Below are 20,353 nucleotides of genomic sequence, written 5' to 3' on the forward strand. Positions count from 1 at the left end.
CAGCAAATATGCCATTTTCAGGCCAACCAATGTTACACACCCTATTCAGAGACCTTAAGGACCAGCACCAAATAGCCTATATAATCATTCTATGACCCCTTTAAAGATGAATGCATTATTTTGCTTTTAGAAAGAGCAAATACAAATAGAAAATGTTTTGTTAAATATTGATGGCACAGACCATATCAAATAGAGATGTTAAGTTAAGTTTAGTTTATCATATACAGGTGCATTGTATAAAATTACAAGTTATTAAAAAGCTGATATACCTATTTCAAAAAGCTCTCTAGTTTATTAATTTTTCTTTCAATTTAATTATCAGTTACAACTAATTAAACATTTAATAGTTGTTCAGCAGACAGCCACTGACTGTTTTACATAAAAGACTATTGCTTAATAAACTGGTGACTCACAGATCTTTTTACCCGAATAAATAAACTGAAAATTTAGTGGAAGGAAAAATGTAATAGAAAGTGTACAAAATAAATAGGAATAACCACAGCCTTGAGATTGGCTAAGTGGTCCAAGGCCATGTTTTAAATGCATGTGCATTTATGTCTTTTAATTGGAATTTAAGGGAATAATGCAATTTAATTCAAAGATAATTTATTAATCCCAAAGGGAAATTAAATGTTGCAGCAACTCCTAGGTTGTTTTTTATCCAAATGTTGTAGATGTTGATAGCTGTAGGCAGGAAGGATCTCCTGTAGTGGTATGTCTTGCACCGGGTCTGGAGAAGCCTCTTAATGAAGACACTCCAGAAGTTCTAGAGGAGTCCTGAAAACAGAGCTAGCCTTCTTAATTAGCTTGTTGGGCTTTTTACGTCATTAGCTCTAATACTGTTACTCCAGCAGAGGATGGCAAAAGAGTTCACACTCTCCACAACAGACTTACAGAGGTTATGTAGAATCTTCTTGCAAACGCCAAAGGACCTAAGCTTCCTGAGGGAGTACAATCTGCTGTGTCCCTTCTTGTAGACAGCTTCACAGTTGCATCCCCAGTGTACTATGTTGTCCTGATAAACACAAAGGTATTTATATTCTTCCACCACCTCCATTTCTTCTCCCTTGATGTTAGTAGGATTTATCTTGTTCCAGTTTCTTCTGAAATCTACAATCATCTGCCCTGTCTTGCCTTCAGAATCATCTCTGTATTTCTGCAGATGACAAGACTTGTTCTGGTACTGGAAGTCTAAATGAAAGTGGATTTTTTGAAGAAGGTGTATGATGGCATCTTTAACTCAATCAAAGCGATAAGCAGATTGCAGGGGGTCCTGCTACATACACAGTGTGTAGGCCCGGCTTATAGCCTTATAGGGTTTTGTCGTACAGCGTGAGTTCACAGGTCACGATGTATGTTCTCACACTGTGCAGCATGACGCTCTGATGTGATCTACCTGCTCACACTGTATGTCTAAAAACCAAGTCAGACTGAGCTCCGCAGAGAGATGACGCTACTTGGACTCATCTATCCAGCAGCCAAACCAGTAGAAGAGGAATATGAAGCTCACTAGAGAGAAACGCGCTGCCTTGAGAATTTGTGCATTTTTTTTGTGCTAAAAGCCCTAAGAAGAAAAGGTTTTAGGCGTATTTGGACAAAGACATGGCTGAGCAAACATGGCTACTACGGTCTGTCAATTTTACAGAGAGAACTCTATTTCACCCACACCCCTGCCATGCTTCTGTGTTTTCATCTGAGAGGAAGAAGAAGAATCTTTATTTTCGCATGCCCACTGAGCGATTTGCCCATGATGGTCGACTGAAAATCAAACATGTTTGATTTTCTCCGGACCTCACGATTCCTTATGGGAGGTGGTCGTGAGAGGCTGATCGCCCCTTGTTACCCCCTGTACACTACACTACACTGCACAATCAGGCTGAAAGTCGGGCTGATCGAAAAATTCTTGCACGACTGGAAAGTCGCCCCGAAAAGGGCAAAAAAATCGTACAGTGTAAGCCCGACTATATCTGCTTGTTTGCTTGCTGACGTGAACCAACAGAAGTCTCTATAGGACCTTCATGATGTGTGATGTCAGAGCAACAGGTCTATAGTCACTGAAGACTGTTGGCTGAGTCTTCTTTGCCACTGGAACAAGGCAGATGGTCTTCCACATCACTGGACCTGTATCCAGAATCCCACAGAGATGCTCTGCACAGATCTTTAGGACTCTGGGGCTGACACCATTAGGACCTGGTGACTTACTATGAATCAGCCTCTCCTGTTGCCTCTTTACTTGACTTCTAGAGACAGACAGGTGAAAGTCAGACGAAGCAGCACCATCTGCAGACTTGGCTGACAATAAAATCAGAAGTAGGATTCAATGCCAGAAGAGGGCAGGATGTCCATGTGAGTTTGGGCAGAAAAGGATGCTGAGGTTGTTCCTGAACTGAGTCTGTTGAATAATGTACTCAGTTCATCGGCTCTGTCCAGACTTCCATCTGTCTGATCATCCCTCTGCTTGAAGCTTGTGATCTTCTTCACGACTGACCACACATCTCTGATATTGTTTCCCAGCTTCGTCCTGTATGCTTCCTTGCTTCCTCTTATCTTGACCTTAAGTTTCTTCTGTCTACATTAAATGTATTCCCTGTCTCTGCTTTGTTTTATTTTCTAGTTGAACAGTTGCCTCAGATCACTTGTGATCTATGGTTTATTATTTGGAAAGCATTTTGCTGTTCTGGTAGGGGTGGTGTTATCTGCACAGAAGTCATGTAGTCACTCACACACTCAGTCCTTGCATTGATGTCCTCTCTATGTGGCTGACACAGGACATCCCTAAGCGGAGGGTTACTGAGTTCCAATTGCTTGAGATTCAATAGGAAAATTTAACCATCAGTTATTATCTGAGGAGGTATTCCATCCATGCAGTTTCTTAAGTCCAAGGTGATAGAAGCTTTCTGCAAGGAAAATGTAGAAACTTTCTGCTTCTCTTTGCCAACAAGCATTATAGATATGATGATTTCAATATCCAACAGGACTTGGCATCTGCCCATATAGCACAAAGTACCAGTACCGGGTCTGTACTACCACTACCATGGTTAATATGCTTGACTGGCAAGCAACAGCTCTGACCTAAGCTCCACATAGAATCTGTATATTTTCAAGAGGAAGATAAGAGACAACAAGACCTATAATGCAGAGGAACTGAAGGCTGCACATGAACATACATATTTTCTAGCATGCCCATGTTTTTTAATTCAAAACCTCTCTTTAAATTTCTTTATGTAATCTTAAAATCAGTGTAATTTTTTTTTTTATATTGAATTTATATTAGGTATCAGCCATAATCTACAAAAAAAATGTAATAAAAAAATGCATCTTCTGTTGTAATAACTATTTTTAATGTCATGCATGTTTATTTCTTCCAATTAAACCACTAAATACATTTCCATAGATGCTCCTGTACCCTTTAAATAGTGAAATGCTAAGCAACAATATGAAGCTTTGTCAATTTACATCAATTTAACCTACATTGAACATTTCTTTTTACAAATAGTTTGAGTGTAACTATAATGTATTTAATAACTGACAAAATAAAACCTTATGTTAAACACAGACAACCTTTTTCCATCTTGGAGGCAAAATGTTCACAATTTTTTTCTCAATACCTTAAAATCAATAAGGCACATTGATGACTTATAAAATGATATATCTGTAGTATGATTTATGTATTGAGTTATAAACATTCAGTGTTTTGTTGCATTACATAAACTGTGAAACACAAAATTGAATCTCAGCTGCTTTAATGAAAAGCAGCTGACAACACCTTTGACTAAGATGGAAATTACCATAGAAGCATGTCAGGTACGTTTTAGACAAAAAAAGATGTTAGATAATAGAAGAAATAAAACAGTAAATAAAATTGCATCTTTTTTACAAAATAAAGATGTAACATGATTTGACTGTTTTATGTTTTTTCTTTAATCAAAATAAGTTAAATATGTGAAACACCTTTTGCCCCTCATGTAGTACTTCTTCTTTGTACTCTCTTTTATGCCTTCCAACAGCAACATCTCCTGTATTTTATACTAATAATAACATTTTTAAGAATTTTCTTAGAATATATGCTTGGATTAGGCGACATTTTAGGGCCCAAGTAGTACCTCTTTTATCACCATTAAACGCATACCCGCTATTTCCACCTTCACACAGTGTGGAAAAGCTATGGCTTTTCAAGCTTTCTACATGTAGATTAAACTTTTGCTTCAATTTCTTCCCACAATTTGCTTAATTATCCCCAAATCGTAACCTTCTGGGTGTCCACTTTTTTAGATATATCAGAGTTAGAGATATTTCCCTGGTTTTATGATAATCCCTGCTCCCACTAGGGCTGATTGCTAGAAGTTAGTCCCCCACATATATATATATATATATATATATATATATATATATATATATATATATATATATATATAGCTCACACAACACCTTTTATCTATCACACAAACCATTGTGTTGGGATTTGTCTGCAAATTATTGTTATTTTTTTTAAATAAAATGATAACGCCCCGCCCACTAGCCCTTACCCAGGGTACCCGTGCAGAGGCAGTTGTGAGTCCGGGGAGGTGGCTTAGTTTGGTGGCTGTCCAGAATCTGTTGTACTAGCTGCTCCACTGAGAAGCCAGAGCTGCTGTTCCCATTGCTGCAAGTCCACTTGATGCCATGAACTGCCGGGAGAGAGGAGGAGACAGAGATGTCAGCCAGTCCAACAGACCACCAGCCACGCCAGCCTTCCACCCCCACCCACTGCCCCTGTCTTTCTGCCAGTTGTCCCTACTGTTCAGTTACGACACCTTTCTTAAAGCACGCAGTGGCATAGTAATGCAGAGACCTCCAAGTGTCTAACTTGGCGTTGTGATTATGTTGTTTTAGGCAGTTTTATTTAGCTAACTTTTCCTTATAATAAGAAGCCTAACAGTTCTGGTAAGAAGTACATTTACTCACAGAGTTTAATGCTCTTAGGATTTTATCTAAAAAGATACATTTGATTGGATAGTTATTTTAGCGTGAAATGGTTTTACAACAACTTGACTAATGGACAATGAATTTTTAAAACAAGAACTGGCCCACCGTTAGAGTTCATAGTTGTGAATGTTCTCTAAGGGTCAGGAGCAGACATACAGGCCTAAAAATGATCCATTCACTAATATTTGGAATAATGCACTTTAAAGAGTTGTACTACATCCACAGTTTTTGTAGCCAAATAGCTTTTGCCCTCATTCTGGATATTGAGTGCTATTATTGGTGATGGACTTGTAAGTAGGTTGATTTTATGGCACAGACCTGATTGTAAACCACATTAAACAAACTGTGAATAGGGTTTATGTTAGGGTATTGTGGGAGCTTATTATCAGACTATATTATGTGTTATGAAACCAGTTTTGTTATTTTAATATTTACCTTGTTTGAATAGGTTCTATTAGATCTCTAGTTAGAGTGTATAACTTCTAAGAAAGAAGCACCAAAACTTACACTTCCAAGTCTAATTGATGATAGAGGATGCCATCTGCACCACTCCTGGAGAGACTGACAGTAAAGATACTGAACAAAGGACATCGAAGCACCACCTGCTGCTGACCACGTACAAACAGTTGAAGTTGGTCCCCATCTTTCTGCAGCCCCAATATTGGCAGTCCACATGATTCCTGCACCATCTAAGACAACCTAACCTTTAAATCAGCAGATGACACCACCTTATCTCCAGAGGTGATGAGACTGCTTACAAGGAGGGGGTCCAGTGGCCAGTGCTGTGTTCTGAGAACAACAACTTGGTCCTAAACAGATGGAGCTCCAATAACTTGGCTGAGGAAAAGAAGGCCAAACAGCGGCCCCACTGTCTGAGAATCCTTGAAGAGGGAACTGATGACTGCTTCTACAGCAGCTTTATTGAGTGACGTACTAGAACTCTGAGTAGCTTGTAACACTATGGCACATAAAAAGTCACAACAGAGGGTTATTAATACCAACCAGAGGATTATTTTCCTTCCCCATCTCTCTCTCAGGGACCTCCAGAGAACCTACTGTCTCAGAAGGGGAGGCAGCATTCAGAGAGACCATACACATCTATGGCAGTGGGTGTTACAGCTCCCACCCTCTTAAAAGACAAACAAATAAAAAGATAGACTGTTTCTGACAGGTTTGCAACAAGGGGAGAACTACACTCTGATTTTGTTGTGCTTGTCTACACTTTACCTATGTGCAAGGACAAATTCAGGTGCCCAAATAGTCAAATCAAGTGCCGTACGAGGAAACTTCCTCAGCATACAAAGCGAGCCACGTGACTTTAATATGAAGCATTGCTCTAACAGGACAAAGATCCAAAACAGTATCTGAATTTAATAAATTCAAATTGTGTGTTTAATAATTTAAAATAAAAAAATAGGTGCATTTTATTAAATATCAAGCCCTATAAAGTCTCGTTCAGTGCTTTTGATATACCCATGTTTTGTATTATTTAGAATGATGAGTTTCATTATTCTGTTGCATCAAGTCGAGGTATAGGACTTTTTCCATGATACAATTGTGTCGCTTTATTATTATTTAGGTAGAATTCAATGACTATCTGAGGATTAAAGTGTAATCCACAATGAAAAAGCCCAAGTGGCCAAATTTAATGAACAAAACAGAAAGTTCTCTGTCTGATCAATTTATTAGGTACAAGGCCAAATTCTCCTCCAACCTTCTGACCTGCCTTATCTTTTATTTGTATTACTTCAGAAATGTGGAAGAAACATTTTTCAGATACTCTGGTTCATATTGATGTGACAGTGTCACACTGTTGCTGCATTATTGCTAGCTCTACAATAATGCTAAGGATCTCTATTTTACCAAAACCCACAGAATCAGATGACTACGAAGATTGCAGGACTAAAGTTAACTCATCATACTGGTAGCGGTTTCCCAGTCTGGTGAAAGGTTTGTTCCTCTACTGCTGTTTCCCATCAGATAGAAAACAAATCTACACAAAAATTTCCAATTATGCTAAGAGGCTTGCTGATGCTTTAAAAATGACACGCTCTCTATAACTTTGTGAGGAAGATTTTGGCTAATGTTAGTTGAATGTGCGTATGTATTTTAGAGTGCATAAATAATATCAAGCCTGTTGGGTTTAGACTTAAATAACCAGTATTTGGTTATCCCTCAAAATCATGGTTTTAACGCATCATACCTATTTAATGAGTTACAATTTTAATAAAGATGAAAAAAAAAACCCTGTTCAAATAATTTACAGAAAACCCAACTTATATGGCATTGGCACACATCATGATGAAGAGTATGAAGGGTAAAGTGACATGTCTCATTGGGGCACACTTTTTAGTTGTAATACTTCTTTCTCCATTCACTTGTCTCAGTGTTTGCCGCTCTGCTACAGGATTCTGCACATAAGCGCTGATGAAACTGATGAAAACTTGACCTCATCTCAACCTCCGCCCAGATTTGTTACTTTGTTCTTAAAACCTGTGGGGAGGAAAATTACCAAGCAGCTGCTGCTGTACCAAGTGAGAAAAGAAGCCTTTCTCCAGGAAAGTTTCCCTCCCTCCTTCAGTCATGGCTCAGTGGGACCTGCTAATACTTTCTATTGCTCCACTTGTCAAGCCGACATGATTTCTGATGGGATAGACAGTGCTTTTTAGTGGCCATAAAAGCCTGGTAGGAGACACCACTGAGTGCTACAGTGCTCAGGCTCTCAACCGTAGAAAAAGGTAATATATCAGAGTAAAAGCATATTTAGACTATCAGACAAAATCAAGCAAGCTTTAATTTAAGTTCTTTACACTTCAGCAGCTCTTTGGTTAAAAAAAGAAAGAGAAAAATATATTAGGAGAGAGGGAGAGGCTTGGAGTATTGAGAAAAAGCTAAGAATTAGCTGTTTTCATTTTAAGGTTAAAGGACACGGGAATCAGATAATAGGATGAACTGTATAGTGAATGAAAGAATAAAATGTTAAATTAGGTGAATAAATGGGGAAAACATTATTGAAGGCTGAGACGAAGATCAGACATGAAAGCTTTAAGATCTTCTGGTAGATTACAAATTATCACCAGCAGATGTCAGTAGAGCTGCCGTGATAAAGCTGGATTCCCCTGATAATTCAATGGGGTAGGATATAAAAACACTAAGAATAATTTAGGCTTTATTTCTAAGTGATTGGTGAAAAAATGATAGATAACAAATGTGAAAGAGAAGTTTCATCTAATATCAAATTAATTACTGCACAAATAATAAGAGGTTTGACTAAACGCCAAGGATTCACTCACCATTAACCTTCTGACAGATGCAATGCAAATTGCACAAATGAGCGGATGCTTAAATCACTAATAAAGACATTATGGGAATAGCAGCATAACTAAAATGCTTCTGTATATGTTCATGGGGAAACCTGTGTGCATGCTGCAGATTACAGAAGTGTCCTTTCTGCTAATTTGACTCTAACAATCTAACAGCAAGTGCACAACACAACAAACTCTATCCCCAAAGAAGAGCTATACCTTTGCCCTAACAATCTCATCTCTCTTTCCTAATCGCTAGTGCCAGATTGCCACAGTCCTCCTCATCTAGATGAGTGTCACCCCTGAAGGCTCTGGGTGGCTGATGTACAGTTACCCCCATGTCTGCCTGTCTGCTCTTCTCACTAAGTGTTTTATTCCAAAGCTGACATGACAGGAGCAGCGCCATTACGCTTAAACTTAGGCAGAAAGAGTAGAGGAACCAAGCAACAACCAAGTCTGATGATAATTTTGATGAGTGCATGATGTCATACAAATGGCAACATTTTACACAGAACAAATACATGGATACAACACTTCCAACAGAAGCTATGATAGTCCATCCAGTTTTCCTTTACATCTCTTAGCCCAAATCATCCACCCAGCAGGCTGTTCTGCCTGTCGCTGTTTGTTAGCACTGCTGTCAGTAAAGCTGTTGGGCATAGCTGTAGAACTGGGTGTGTTTGTTTTAGCAAATGTAAAAAGTAAATCAAGCTAGCTGTGTTGGAACTGATGCCAGTATATACTCCGTCTCACTCCCTGATGCAGCCTTTATTTAACCAGAGCTTGTACTTGAACTTCAAGGCGAGAGCATCGTTAAAACTGTTCACAGACAAAAAGCATAAGTGTTTTTACCAAAGTCAAAAAGAGAAGGATCCTGTTCATCTGGTGGATCAATTCTTTTTTTGTGGGGGGAGGCTTTTTTCTTTCGTTCAGTCAGCTATTTAATGTAGTTATGAAAGTCAAGATAATATATTGGTACAATATGCGATATGATAAGAACATTTTGGTATAAAAGCAACACTCTGTTCACAAACAAATAGCACCGCAGCAAGAAAAGACAATTAATTAGAAACATATCAATGTTAATAATAATGATAAATGTTATCATATCAATCACTTTAAAAATCACATTCAAAGCCCCCAATATGTTGTATTAAGTGGGATAAAAGTGACAAATTGATGTTAAAATGTCCATCCTTTAAAAATTAAAATGGTAAGTGTTTTGGGGTATTTCTCTACCACCTATTGTGTTGGGGAATACTTAGCCATTAATCTTTGGAAAATAGCTCAGGCTTAGTAAGATTAGAAGATTAGCCTTTATAAGCATCAGGTTTCAAGTCGAGCTCTCACTTTGACTGGGACATTCTAACACATGAATACTGTTTCAATCCAAACAGTACCATTAAACCTCTTCTATAAAAGATTGTCTTCCAGGACTGATCAGTATTCAGTATATAGAGGATAGTTGACTCAGGGAGGTGTTATGTCTTAGTTTTCTGACCACCTAAAGGGTTTCATGTGAATGCTACAACGTCTTTTTTTTCTCTCGTGTCCAGAACATAGTTAGTGGCAAATAGTAATTATGTAAATATTTTGGGGGTTTATTCCTGCCACTGTTTCATAAAGTCCATATCAGTGGAGTCATGACTAGCTGATGTATCGATGGATTTTTCCACCTAAGATGTCAATTTCTACAGCTTCTCTGGAGACATCAAGTTTCTCCTCACAGTGGTTCGTGTTCTTTAACAACTGGCTGATACTCTCACCGAAAAGCAGTTTTTAAACTTAGAGTAAATTACACATGGACTGTTTTAGGCAACTTTGAAAGTCTCTTAGTAGCACTATTTTTTTTCTCAAGGGTTCCAGAGTATAAGAATATGAATTTCCTTTTACTTTGCACTCATGCAGTTCTATGGCACTGTCCATTACATAAAACCTAAAGCTGTTATATCGTAGATAGTTGTGAAAATAAAATAAATGGTGTAAAAAAAAAAAGAAAAGAAAAGTTAAAGGGCAATAAATACTTGTGCAGGATAGCATGACCAAAAATCAGATTCTCAACAATGGATGCATCATGAAGATTTTTGCATTTCATATGAACTTGTTAAAGCTCTAATAATATTGGACAATTCTGATAAAGAAGAAGGATCTGTACTTTATATATATGTATGTTTCTAGCCTTTTTTAGAGTAAATAAACTATTTTAAAGCAAAATAATTACAGAAAATACATAATGTGTAAATTAGAAACAATATATTTCTCTGATAAAAGGTACCCTGTTATAAGGTTCAAGCTAAGGTTTAATATCAGACAAAGTAAGGCATGGTCGAGTTAATGCGCCCCAGTTAAAACTATCATTTGAAAGGGGACTTGATATATCATATCACCACTAGATGGCAATGTTTCTCCACGAATAAGAAGTATGTTGGCACGCTCTGTCTTTGAGAAGTAAGGGGTAAGGAAAGGGAACAGAGGAGAAGAAGAAAGACAGACAGCAAAAACAGAAATAAATCAGGAGAGGGAATTCTTGCTCTTTAAACCCCCCCACCCCCATGTTGCCTGGCAGCTTGAAGGCATCTTACTCTCAGACTCTTTGTCCCAACAACCGCAAAAGTTAATGACTTCACGCATTATTGCAAATGGAGCTTGATTTGTACATTAAGCCACAGATGTAATGAATATAGTGGATCTTTGTTGCTCTGACGCTGTCCTGAGGTAAGACTTTATGTTGAAACATCTTAAAACTAATGCAGTGTTGAGGGTGACAATATAGCCGACATCTCACTGATGATGGCTTGGACTGCCTACTCAGTATGCTGCCGGCATGTGAGTGCACTTATAAAGCTGCTGACACCTTCCTCTTCACCTGGCCACATCGCCAATAATTGGCCATTGGAATATCAGTCACAGCTCTGCTGGCCCTTGACAGACACACCAGAATCACAGTCTGGTTGTTAAAAGGAATCTTACGGGAACTAAAAGTTTTTTAATGCCTCCATGAATTCCCCTTTTGAATATAATAATCATCATCAGACAAAACTCCTGCTTTTTCCAAAGCCATACATCAGTCTATGCCCAGATGTATCATCATAAAAGTACACAGAGCAACTTGCTGATCTTTTGTATGGCTCATAACAAAGGGAAACAATCCATTCAGGAAGGAAGGAGACAGAAAGAGCCAAGGAAGGGGTGGCAGGGGATTTCTGGTGAGTCTAATATTCTTCCTCACATGCACTAACATGAATCAATAACCAGCTTGTTGCCCCTACTATGCCTTGCCTGCTTCTATGGTCCAGACAGAGGAGAGTTGCTGTCTCAGACTGGCCATACTGTTGTCAGAGGTCAAGGAAAGAGCTGAACTTTGACCCAGAAGCAGCAGAAAGCTCCGGGAACTGGATACTGTGATAAAGTATTTAAGGAATATCGGCTGGAGATGCTTGCTAGAGTTAGGTGCTAAGGGCACTTACTGTAGAGATCCAATTATAAGCTCATAGGGGTGGACATAAAATCCTGCTTAAAAAGCCAGTCCCTCTCCAACTGAATAGAATGTATCCATTAAGACTGTTCTGGGCATATTTTAATCAAATCGAACAGCTAAAGTCTACATTTCAGGTGACAGAAATTGGTTAAAATACGTTCTTGGTGCAAATACTAACACATGGGCTTTAGCTGTCCAATCAGCTCTTCTTTGGTCCATTTGGCCCATTCTTTCTTGTCTGTATTGATGGAACACAGGATCGGTCCGCATGGTTTCCCACAATCCTCGATGGCTGGAACATTCAAATAGTGGACAAGCACGATGTCTGGGTTCTAAAGTAAAAACAGAAGAAAACGGAGAGCAGATTACCCAGAGTGATCAAACAATAGTCTGTTGTATTGTTTCTTAACACATGTAAGATTAAAGACATCATATTATTCTCCTACTGTATAGGAAGGGTAACCATTCCCGTGTAGTAGTGCATAATTAACTGAGTAGAGATCTGAGTGCTTTTGTGGGAAAAAGAAGCTGAGTAATGTGAGGTAAATGTAGCTAAGTGTAAAACCATACTCTGGTAAACCTCATACCGACAGAAAAGCCCAAGAACAAAAAGAGGAAATGCTGATCCCTAAATCCAAGTAGCAGAAAACATCCAGGATCAGAAATTCTCTATTATGTGTCTGGCTGTATCTCTGATTCTGCAAATGCATGTGATTGGACGTGCCTACCAGCGGGTAAACTAATGTGCACACATGTATTTGCACGTGTGTTAATTACAATGTGTGCCAGCATAACACACTTATGGCATTTTGTCAAATCCTCCCACATAGTGTGATGATGCCCTCAATTAACTCTGCCTGTATTTACCAAGTCAAAACTCAACAATTTACTTCATACAAATGATCACTGGGTTACCTCGACAACATTTTCTAAATTGACAGCTTATGAATAATAGGTAGCGTTTAAAAGAATGTTATGCAGGTGTGAATAACATCAATTCACTTTATCTGCCCAACACTTATGGAAGGTATGTCCCTTTTACAGTGTTTATCACATTTAACTCCCACTCAGCCAACTAATTTAAGACACATATACACCAAAAGACATGCGTTGTCTTGCAAAAGTTATGATTGTCCTTTGCTATATTTTACATTATGTAACCACAAACCTCTATGTTTTCAGTGTTTCATGGAGTGTTTTATGAAATGGAATGTGTATCACTGTGAATGGATGGGAAATGACAGATACTCTACAAAAAATGAAAGATAAATACATAAAACAAAACCAGAAAACTGTGGCAAACATTCAATTCTGACACTAGGAGGAAAAACACTTGGTAGAATAACCTTTCACAGCATTGAATGTTGAAGTAAGTTTCCACCAACTTTGCACACCATTAGACTCACATATTTTTCCTGTTTCTTGTAAGTTTAATCTAGCCTTTCTATATTAGTTACACAGTCATCTATTTCTGTAAACAGTACATTTCCAACCTTGTTACACTACTACACTTAATAAAAGGAGACCCACCACACAAGTCTCAATTCTTTTTGACACACTGACAAGCCTTCTTCCAGGATCTACCTACGTGGAACTCCATCTAGTCACCACTAAAGAGAAAGAGCATTTACACAGCATGATGCTGTCACCATCATTTTTCACTGTGGGGATAGTGTGTTCTGGTTGACGTGTAATGCTAGCTTTCTGCCATACAAAAGATTTTGTATGTAGGCCAAAAAAATCTGAAAGAGCACCTTCCTGCCATATGTTTTGTGTCCCCTATGACTCTGTTGTGCCAACAGATTCTCACACCTGATATCAGGACCTTTGCGGCTTTAGTTACCAAGGAGCGTACAGCTGTTTCTTCAGTTAATGCTGTTCTTTCCTCTCATGTTTTTATTGGTTTGCTTAGTGACATTTTCAAAGCTTAAAATCTTTCAAACTGCTGCAGCTTTCTGAAGGACTTTTTAGGCAAACCTATGAAGAAACTTTTGCAGTAATCAATTCTAGTAAAGATAATTGCATGCATTTTTTCTAGATCATGCTTGGACATTAGTCCTTTAATCCTGGAAATGTTCTTCAGGGGATAAAAGTGCCTTTATGTGCCTCTGAAGGTTCAGGTCTGAGTCCATCATGACACAAAAATTTTGCCTATAATCATTGGTTTCTAGCTGTAGCAGTTGAAGCTGTAAGCTAACTCTGGATCTTTCCTCATTTGATCTGAAGATTATTAAGTTTTGGTTTTATTCAGTTGGAAAGGTAAATGAAGCATGTAGTTGTTGAAGAGGGGTAGCCCTAGAATGGAGCCTTTAGGAACCCCGCAAATGATTATTAAAGGTCCCTACTTACACATAAAAGTCCCTATCCTTCATATAGGATTTAAACCAGTCAGATATTGAAAAGATTCAAAGTCACCCAGAAACACTTTTCTACACTTTAGTGAATGATTCACCAGAGTAACGAGTCTTCCCCCTTTTTTAAACAGTCTGCTCTGACAGAGAAGATTGTAATTGGGAGGTGTGGTCTCCAATAAAATCGGCATCTCCATATTTTCATTAAGCCATGTCTCTGTTGGAAATATAAAATTAAGATTTCGCTGATTAAAAAACATTTTCCTGAGAACACCTGAATTTATTCTGTAGTGAAATTATATGTACAGACAAAAGGTAGTTGGACTCTTTTCTTTCAGGGTATCTGACCAAATGGTTTTAAAATCCCAAATTTTCAGATAAAAAAATCTAGGACTGTTATATTAGGGACTACTTTTGTATGGATCAGTTATTTTGTAAGGTATTTTAGAAACATGGTTCAGATTATTTGAGGTAGATCTTGAAGAAGATCGAGTAATTTATGCAAGTAAGCACAAAATCCCCACACCCTCATGTGTGCACAGCCTTATAGCTAAACAAGATGCAGGAATAGATGAACCAACTTAGACATTGATCGAGAAAAATGTTGTGACAATGCATGTTAGTGTATGTGTGTCTGTGCGTGTGTGTGAGTGCAGTTTGAGGCTTCATCAGTACTAAGTGGCAAATAAATCACAGTGTTGCTACTGTAGGTCTGTGCTCCCTCTCAGTGTGAACCATTAATCTGAACCCCCCAACACACACACACCTTCCGCTTCTCTGTTATATCAGACAGAGGCTGGGCTGTGACACAGATACCAAAGTATTGTAAAAAAAAAAATAAACAAAAAAAAAATATATATATATATACATATAAATATATTTTAAAAATAAAACCAACTCCTGGCTCTCTGATGTGGCTGCGTCTCTCTGGCTCAGTGGTTTGTAAAGCAGGCTCAAGTAGATAGATGACCTTTCCCGCAACTTTCCAGCACGAGCTGGAGCTGGACATATCAGTGGTTTATGTTCCTGTTTTCTGTGTCCCCTGTCATCACTTTGGACACTAGGTTATGACTGATGCCCTGACTGGTTGGTAATATCACATACGGTATGTGGTTCCCCCAGATGGTCGCGCCAGCTGTGTCAATAGGCAAGAGATGCCCTCAATCTTTACTTGGATCAAAACTGTAGACAGCTTTGTTTAATTACAAACGGTTGTACATGTGTAGATGCAGGTGGGGTTTAATATGCACACAGACACATGGTCCATAATTAAGCATTTAAAAAAACACTAGTATGTAAGCACAAAAATGCTAAAAACTGATAAAACTATTTAGCGTAGCATAAAAGAACCTTATGCACTCATAGGATGGACTTGGGCTTGATGGAAACAATCATTTACTGGGTTTTCTCCATTCAACACCCACTCTTCTGATTGTCTTCTACTTTTCACCGAGAACAACACAGGTATACAAGCACACTAACAAAACTCAAAAATATGACCATGTGGCATTCCCATTTTGGATCTCTGTGTTTCACTTTTTAGAATCTTCTTTTATTTACAGGCCAATGAGGGAGCTAGAGGTGCATGACATCTGCAACTTTTCATTTTCTCTCACAACTCATTTTACTCCTCTCTCTCTCCACTTACTTTACAGCATATTTAACAGTTCTTTCCCAACTCAGGTGCACTTCCACTCGGAGACGAAAACAACACAATGAAAATGTAAAGCACCACATAAATCTATCAGGATGGTAATTTAATTTAATTTCTTGCAGCCTGCTTTCTTTTCCACATTGTACTACCAGGAGTTGGTTCTCCAGGAGCAGTGGGAGAGGCTGAGGGTAACTTTTTGCCTTGATAGTCTTTTTCCAAGGAAAATGAGATCTCATTAACTTATTGATTAATTGTGTAATGTAGTCTTTTGGTTGTTTTTTTCCCTCTCATTTCCCATGTGAATTTCGGGCAGCTTTCCAGCCTTGCTTCTGCATAGCTGTGGAGAAGTGGCCAACAATTACAGGAATATGCAATGTGGAAAGATTATAAATATTTTTTTTTCAGCAAGGGTTTTTACTCTTAAAATGTTTTTAATTTCTTTTCTTTTTTTTAAACTTTTTAAATAATATAAAAAAGGATTCCAGAGACAGTCATTCACTCAAAATCATCATATTCCAGAGCTAGAAAAAGACACATATCAAGCAGTCATTTATTCCTGCCTGCCTAAAATTGACATGCATTAACAAATGCATTGTCATAGTCGAAATAAATCCCTTGATTAATTTCTTGACAATTAGAACATACCAATATGTTTGTGCAACATATAAGTTGCAGAATGACCACCCTTACCTGACATAAACAGAAATCCGGCTGAAGTTTATGAAAGCAAGAGGAAAAGGAAAATTCTTTTAAGAAAGGTTTATCAGGTAAGTCATACCTTGACTTTAAATGAAAAAATAACACCACAGCAACAAGTGCTCTTGGAATGAATAGCTAAAACTTCAACACACTGGTAAGTAATATTTGTAAGCATTGAATATTAACAATAAGAAAATGCATAATTTTGGTAAAGTTTGTCATATTTTAAAGTTTCTGATGACATGTTTGCCAATGTCTAGGGATCAAGTTATTCATTAAATCAATAAAAGCACTCTCAAAATTCTGTAATTAGACGCAGAAGTATTATTGTTACCTAAAAAAAAAACACACATAAAGAGGAAAGATGAAGTATGCATCTAGACCTACAACAAACAGCTATCTAAATTCATCATATTTAGCCAGGGTATTGTGTCTAAGTCTTAACATATTTATTTGGTTAAAAATTTATAATTTGGCTAAAGACAAAAATGTTTTACTTATCGTTGATATTTTCTCTAGATTACAACCCTGCATTTCCTTAAAAAAGTTGCATTACCTTATGATCCTATGCCAGGTTCACACTGCATGGAAACTTGTTTGTCAACCATTTACATAAACCAAAACCTGGATATACCATGTATGCATGTGCGTGGTCAAAATTTCAATGTGGCACTGTTGTGTTTATGTTTACAGCACCTCCCTCGAACAGATGGATAGATGTTGAGCTAATTACTAGCAGAGTCTTGGGGAGTCAGCCACGGGGGCGGAAGGCCTGCTGAGTGGGTGGTGTTGCGCTTTCCTCCTTTTTACCAAATCTCACTCACAAATACTGGTAAACAAAGGCAGGCAAGCATCTTTAAGAAAACTCATATTTTGAATTTGCTGAAATCTTCAGAATAAAACACAAAATGCACAACATGCATAAAAGGTTTATGTGTCAACACCTGCACACACATTGAAAAACACACATCCATGAAGATATGCAAGACATCGCCATCGCAACCAAAGATAAAGGTGCTGTTGTAGCCTGGCAACCGGGTTTCTCTGGCATGCACACACTTGAAGGAAGCCAGAGCACCAAAAATTTGTCAGTGATTACCTACATCGTCCTGGATTCAAACTCCCTACTCCTTTACCAAAAAACACAAGCAGGGAGAGGAGGAACAGAATCACTTACTCTACCATGCAAAAGACAAAGACATGTTAGATGTTGGTGTAGACATATACTGTGACCTTCTCCTTCATGCACTCTATATCATAAGTTTGAAGAGATCTACCTTACTAAGAACTGATTAAGTGAACATTTACTGGTAGAAATGACACTGTGGTCAAGCCATGTCTTAACTGGCTCGTTAAATCTCTGTGACCCTGCCACTTTCTCAGAACTATTCTATGTAGCTGCTACCTCAAAGGCTGACAATAGCTCATTAACAAGAAAAAAACAGCCAAAGAAAGGAGACAGAGTTTTAGACAGAGATCTGTAGAAAGAGAAAGACAGAGACAGAAAGCAGAATGAGGGTAACAGCTCTTATATTGTCGTTCAGGCGGTTCTGCTTCATGATTGTACTCTACCGTTGAAGGCCTCGCTTTCACAACTCGTGCACAGAAGAGATAAGAACACCATTAACATGAAAGGATCTTAATTGAGAGGGGATGCTTCATGGAACGTGGATGAGCCTGGGAGTGCATGGGGAAACCTTGTTCCAATGCGATAAAACAACCCACACCAAAGAGTGGGGGCTTCAAAAGGCCCATCCGTACACAGAGAAGACAGAGAAACACAGAGCAGACACTAACCCGGGTTTGGGGAATGCCTGGATTTTTCCACCTTAATTCAGAGCTAGGAATATTAAAAACAGAAAGAGGAAAGAAAATCTAAAAATTAAAGCAAACAGCCAATAAGACCCATTTCAATTTAAAAAAAAGAAAGGAGGATGAGTCTATTGTCTAACTACAAACACTGCATCAGCTGAAGAGGAGGAATATATCTTGGCTTGTGTTTTGTTTATGAAGGTTTATGTGCTTTTATATTTTTGCCTGCCTACATAAAATTATAAATAGCATATGAATGAGTGTCAAGAGAGAAATATCTGTATGTTAGCTGGTGTAAGTTCATCAGTATGCATGCAGAATGAGTGAAATGAGCTGTGAGTCTGAGGGCATCGACTGCATATTCATGCTGTTTATGTGCGTAATGCATATTAGAATTTTTCAAGCGTATCTCCACATATGTCTGTGTAGTTTTTTAGTGTGTATGAAACACCTGGGAATCACTTCAATGCATTTCATTCTGGTCTGCCGAATTCTGCAGATTCAAGACGTGATTAAAGTCTTGTGCACTTGGCTGTACAGGGGCAGTTGCACTGGCAGTGGCACAGTGATGGATAGCATGGTGTGCCAGTCATTAGGCTGCCTCCTGGCCTCTGGCACTGAGGTTGCACTCTTAAACACTGCCCTCCCCCTCCTGTCCCCAAACACCCCTGCTCATTTCAAGGTCAACTGCATCTGTGGTGCTGTAGGTTCACCTCTACAAGTCACGAGACTTCTTCTTTTTTGTAGGGAACGTTTATTGCTCGGTGCCCAAGGGAGTGTTTTGAAATGTGGGGGTGGCTGGCTGGCGCATTGCCTCGTGCCAACACACAGTAACAGAGTCATCCATATGCAAAGCATCAGCACACATGCACAAAGACTTGCATGGGAACTGTGGTAAACAAAACTGCATGTCAAACCTTCCAAAAAAAGGCAGCAAACAGCCTGAAGCTCCTGCTGAGGAGACAGTGCAAACCCCTGTTTGAACCCAGTTCTCTCAGGGTCGCCTGTGACAGTCTTTTTGTTTAAATGTTCCCAGTTTAAAATACAGACACCCTAATTGGAGTGTGGAGTCGATATGTTAAAGCTTATTGCAACACTTTTCCCTCTGCTGCACTCAGCTTTGCACTGTGCACAATACAGCTAAGCAACATTGCCCAGGGGTTACTACCAGGCCAGTGGCAAGGGATTGCTCAAAGATTTATTTTTTAAGGTACACTTATTAACCACATTTTATTAGGTATATCTTGCTAGCACCAGGCTGGAGATCCTCTCTGCCCAAAGAATTGATCGTAGACAAGGTTCTTGTGGTTCTGGTATATTTCGCTATGTAAATTAATACTCTGCTTGACAGGTGGTGAAGGTAACCAGTTTTGTGATGGCTTGTTTCTGTTTAAAAAGGAACATCTGATCAATCTTACTATCATGTTTGGGTTTAGCAGAGATGTTACATGCGTTTTTCTTAGCTCTAAACCTCTGCAAATCCTGGATGGAAGGAAAGTCAGCTTCAATGATCCTCTCCGTAGAGGTTATTGTTTAGTGCAGTCTAGAGCTGTTCTGTTGGGTTGATGAGCCAACCAGACAGAGATAGATGTGGACAAAAACAGACCAAAAAATGGCAGTGTAAAAGACGATTAGCCGCTCTTATGGAATGTTGTCCTTCTTGGGTTTTTGTAAGGAGTACAGTCTCAATTGGGCCTTCTTCCAAACTGTCTCTGTGTGAGGACTGCCTTAAATCTCAGGAATTTAGTTAGTAAACTCATTCAGGACTTTAGAATGCTTGTTTAATTGTTTTGATTGAGTACAATGAATACAATTAAATCATAACAAAATAAATAAATCTAATAAATTGCACCATGAGCATATAAGTGTATTAAAGTGTATGAAATGTAAAAAGGGGTAACAATCAGACCATTGCTAAGTGGGGTGAGGCAGAGATTCGACCAGCATTAATGCTCCACCTCTTTTCTTTCACTGTTTCATGTTCTAGGTGGGAGACACGGGAAGCATTGCTCAGTACTTTTGAGGAACAGGAAGAGGCCAACATGTTTGAATGTGTTTCATTGGAAGCCAGGGGCTGAGGCCTGTGATG

The 20,353-nt window shown here is 38.6% G+C and overlaps 1 protein-coding gene across 5 annotated transcripts in view; it reads right to left on the bottom strand.

Annotated features, from left to right (window-relative positions):
* LOC107083923 (calmodulin-binding transcription activator 1-like) overlaps positions 1 to 20,353 on the bottom strand; it is a 401,719-nt gene that overhangs the window by 41,850 nt on the left and 339,516 nt on the right. For 4 of the 5 annotated variants that reach the window (XM_015373494.1, XM_015373493.1, XM_015373492.1 and 1 more), the window contains 2 exons: positions 11,927 to 12,080; positions 4,527 to 4,667 (listed from right to left, as the gene is read on the bottom strand). In XM_015373494.1, the coding sequence (XP_015228980.1) occupies positions 4,527 to 4,667; positions 11,927 to 12,080 (295 nt within the window). The remainder of the gene's footprint in view (positions 1 to 4,526; positions 4,668 to 11,926; positions 12,081 to 20,353) is intronic. The other variant, XM_015373495.1, reaches the window with a different exon arrangement.

The sequence above is a fragment of the Cyprinodon variegatus genome, unplaced genomic scaffold (genome assembly GCF_000732505.1).
Source record: "Cyprinodon variegatus isolate N-32 unplaced genomic scaffold, C_variegatus-1.0 Scaffold87, whole genome shotgun sequence".
Taxonomy (NCBI): Eukaryota; Metazoa; Chordata; class Actinopteri; order Cyprinodontiformes; family Cyprinodontidae; genus Cyprinodon; species Cyprinodon variegatus.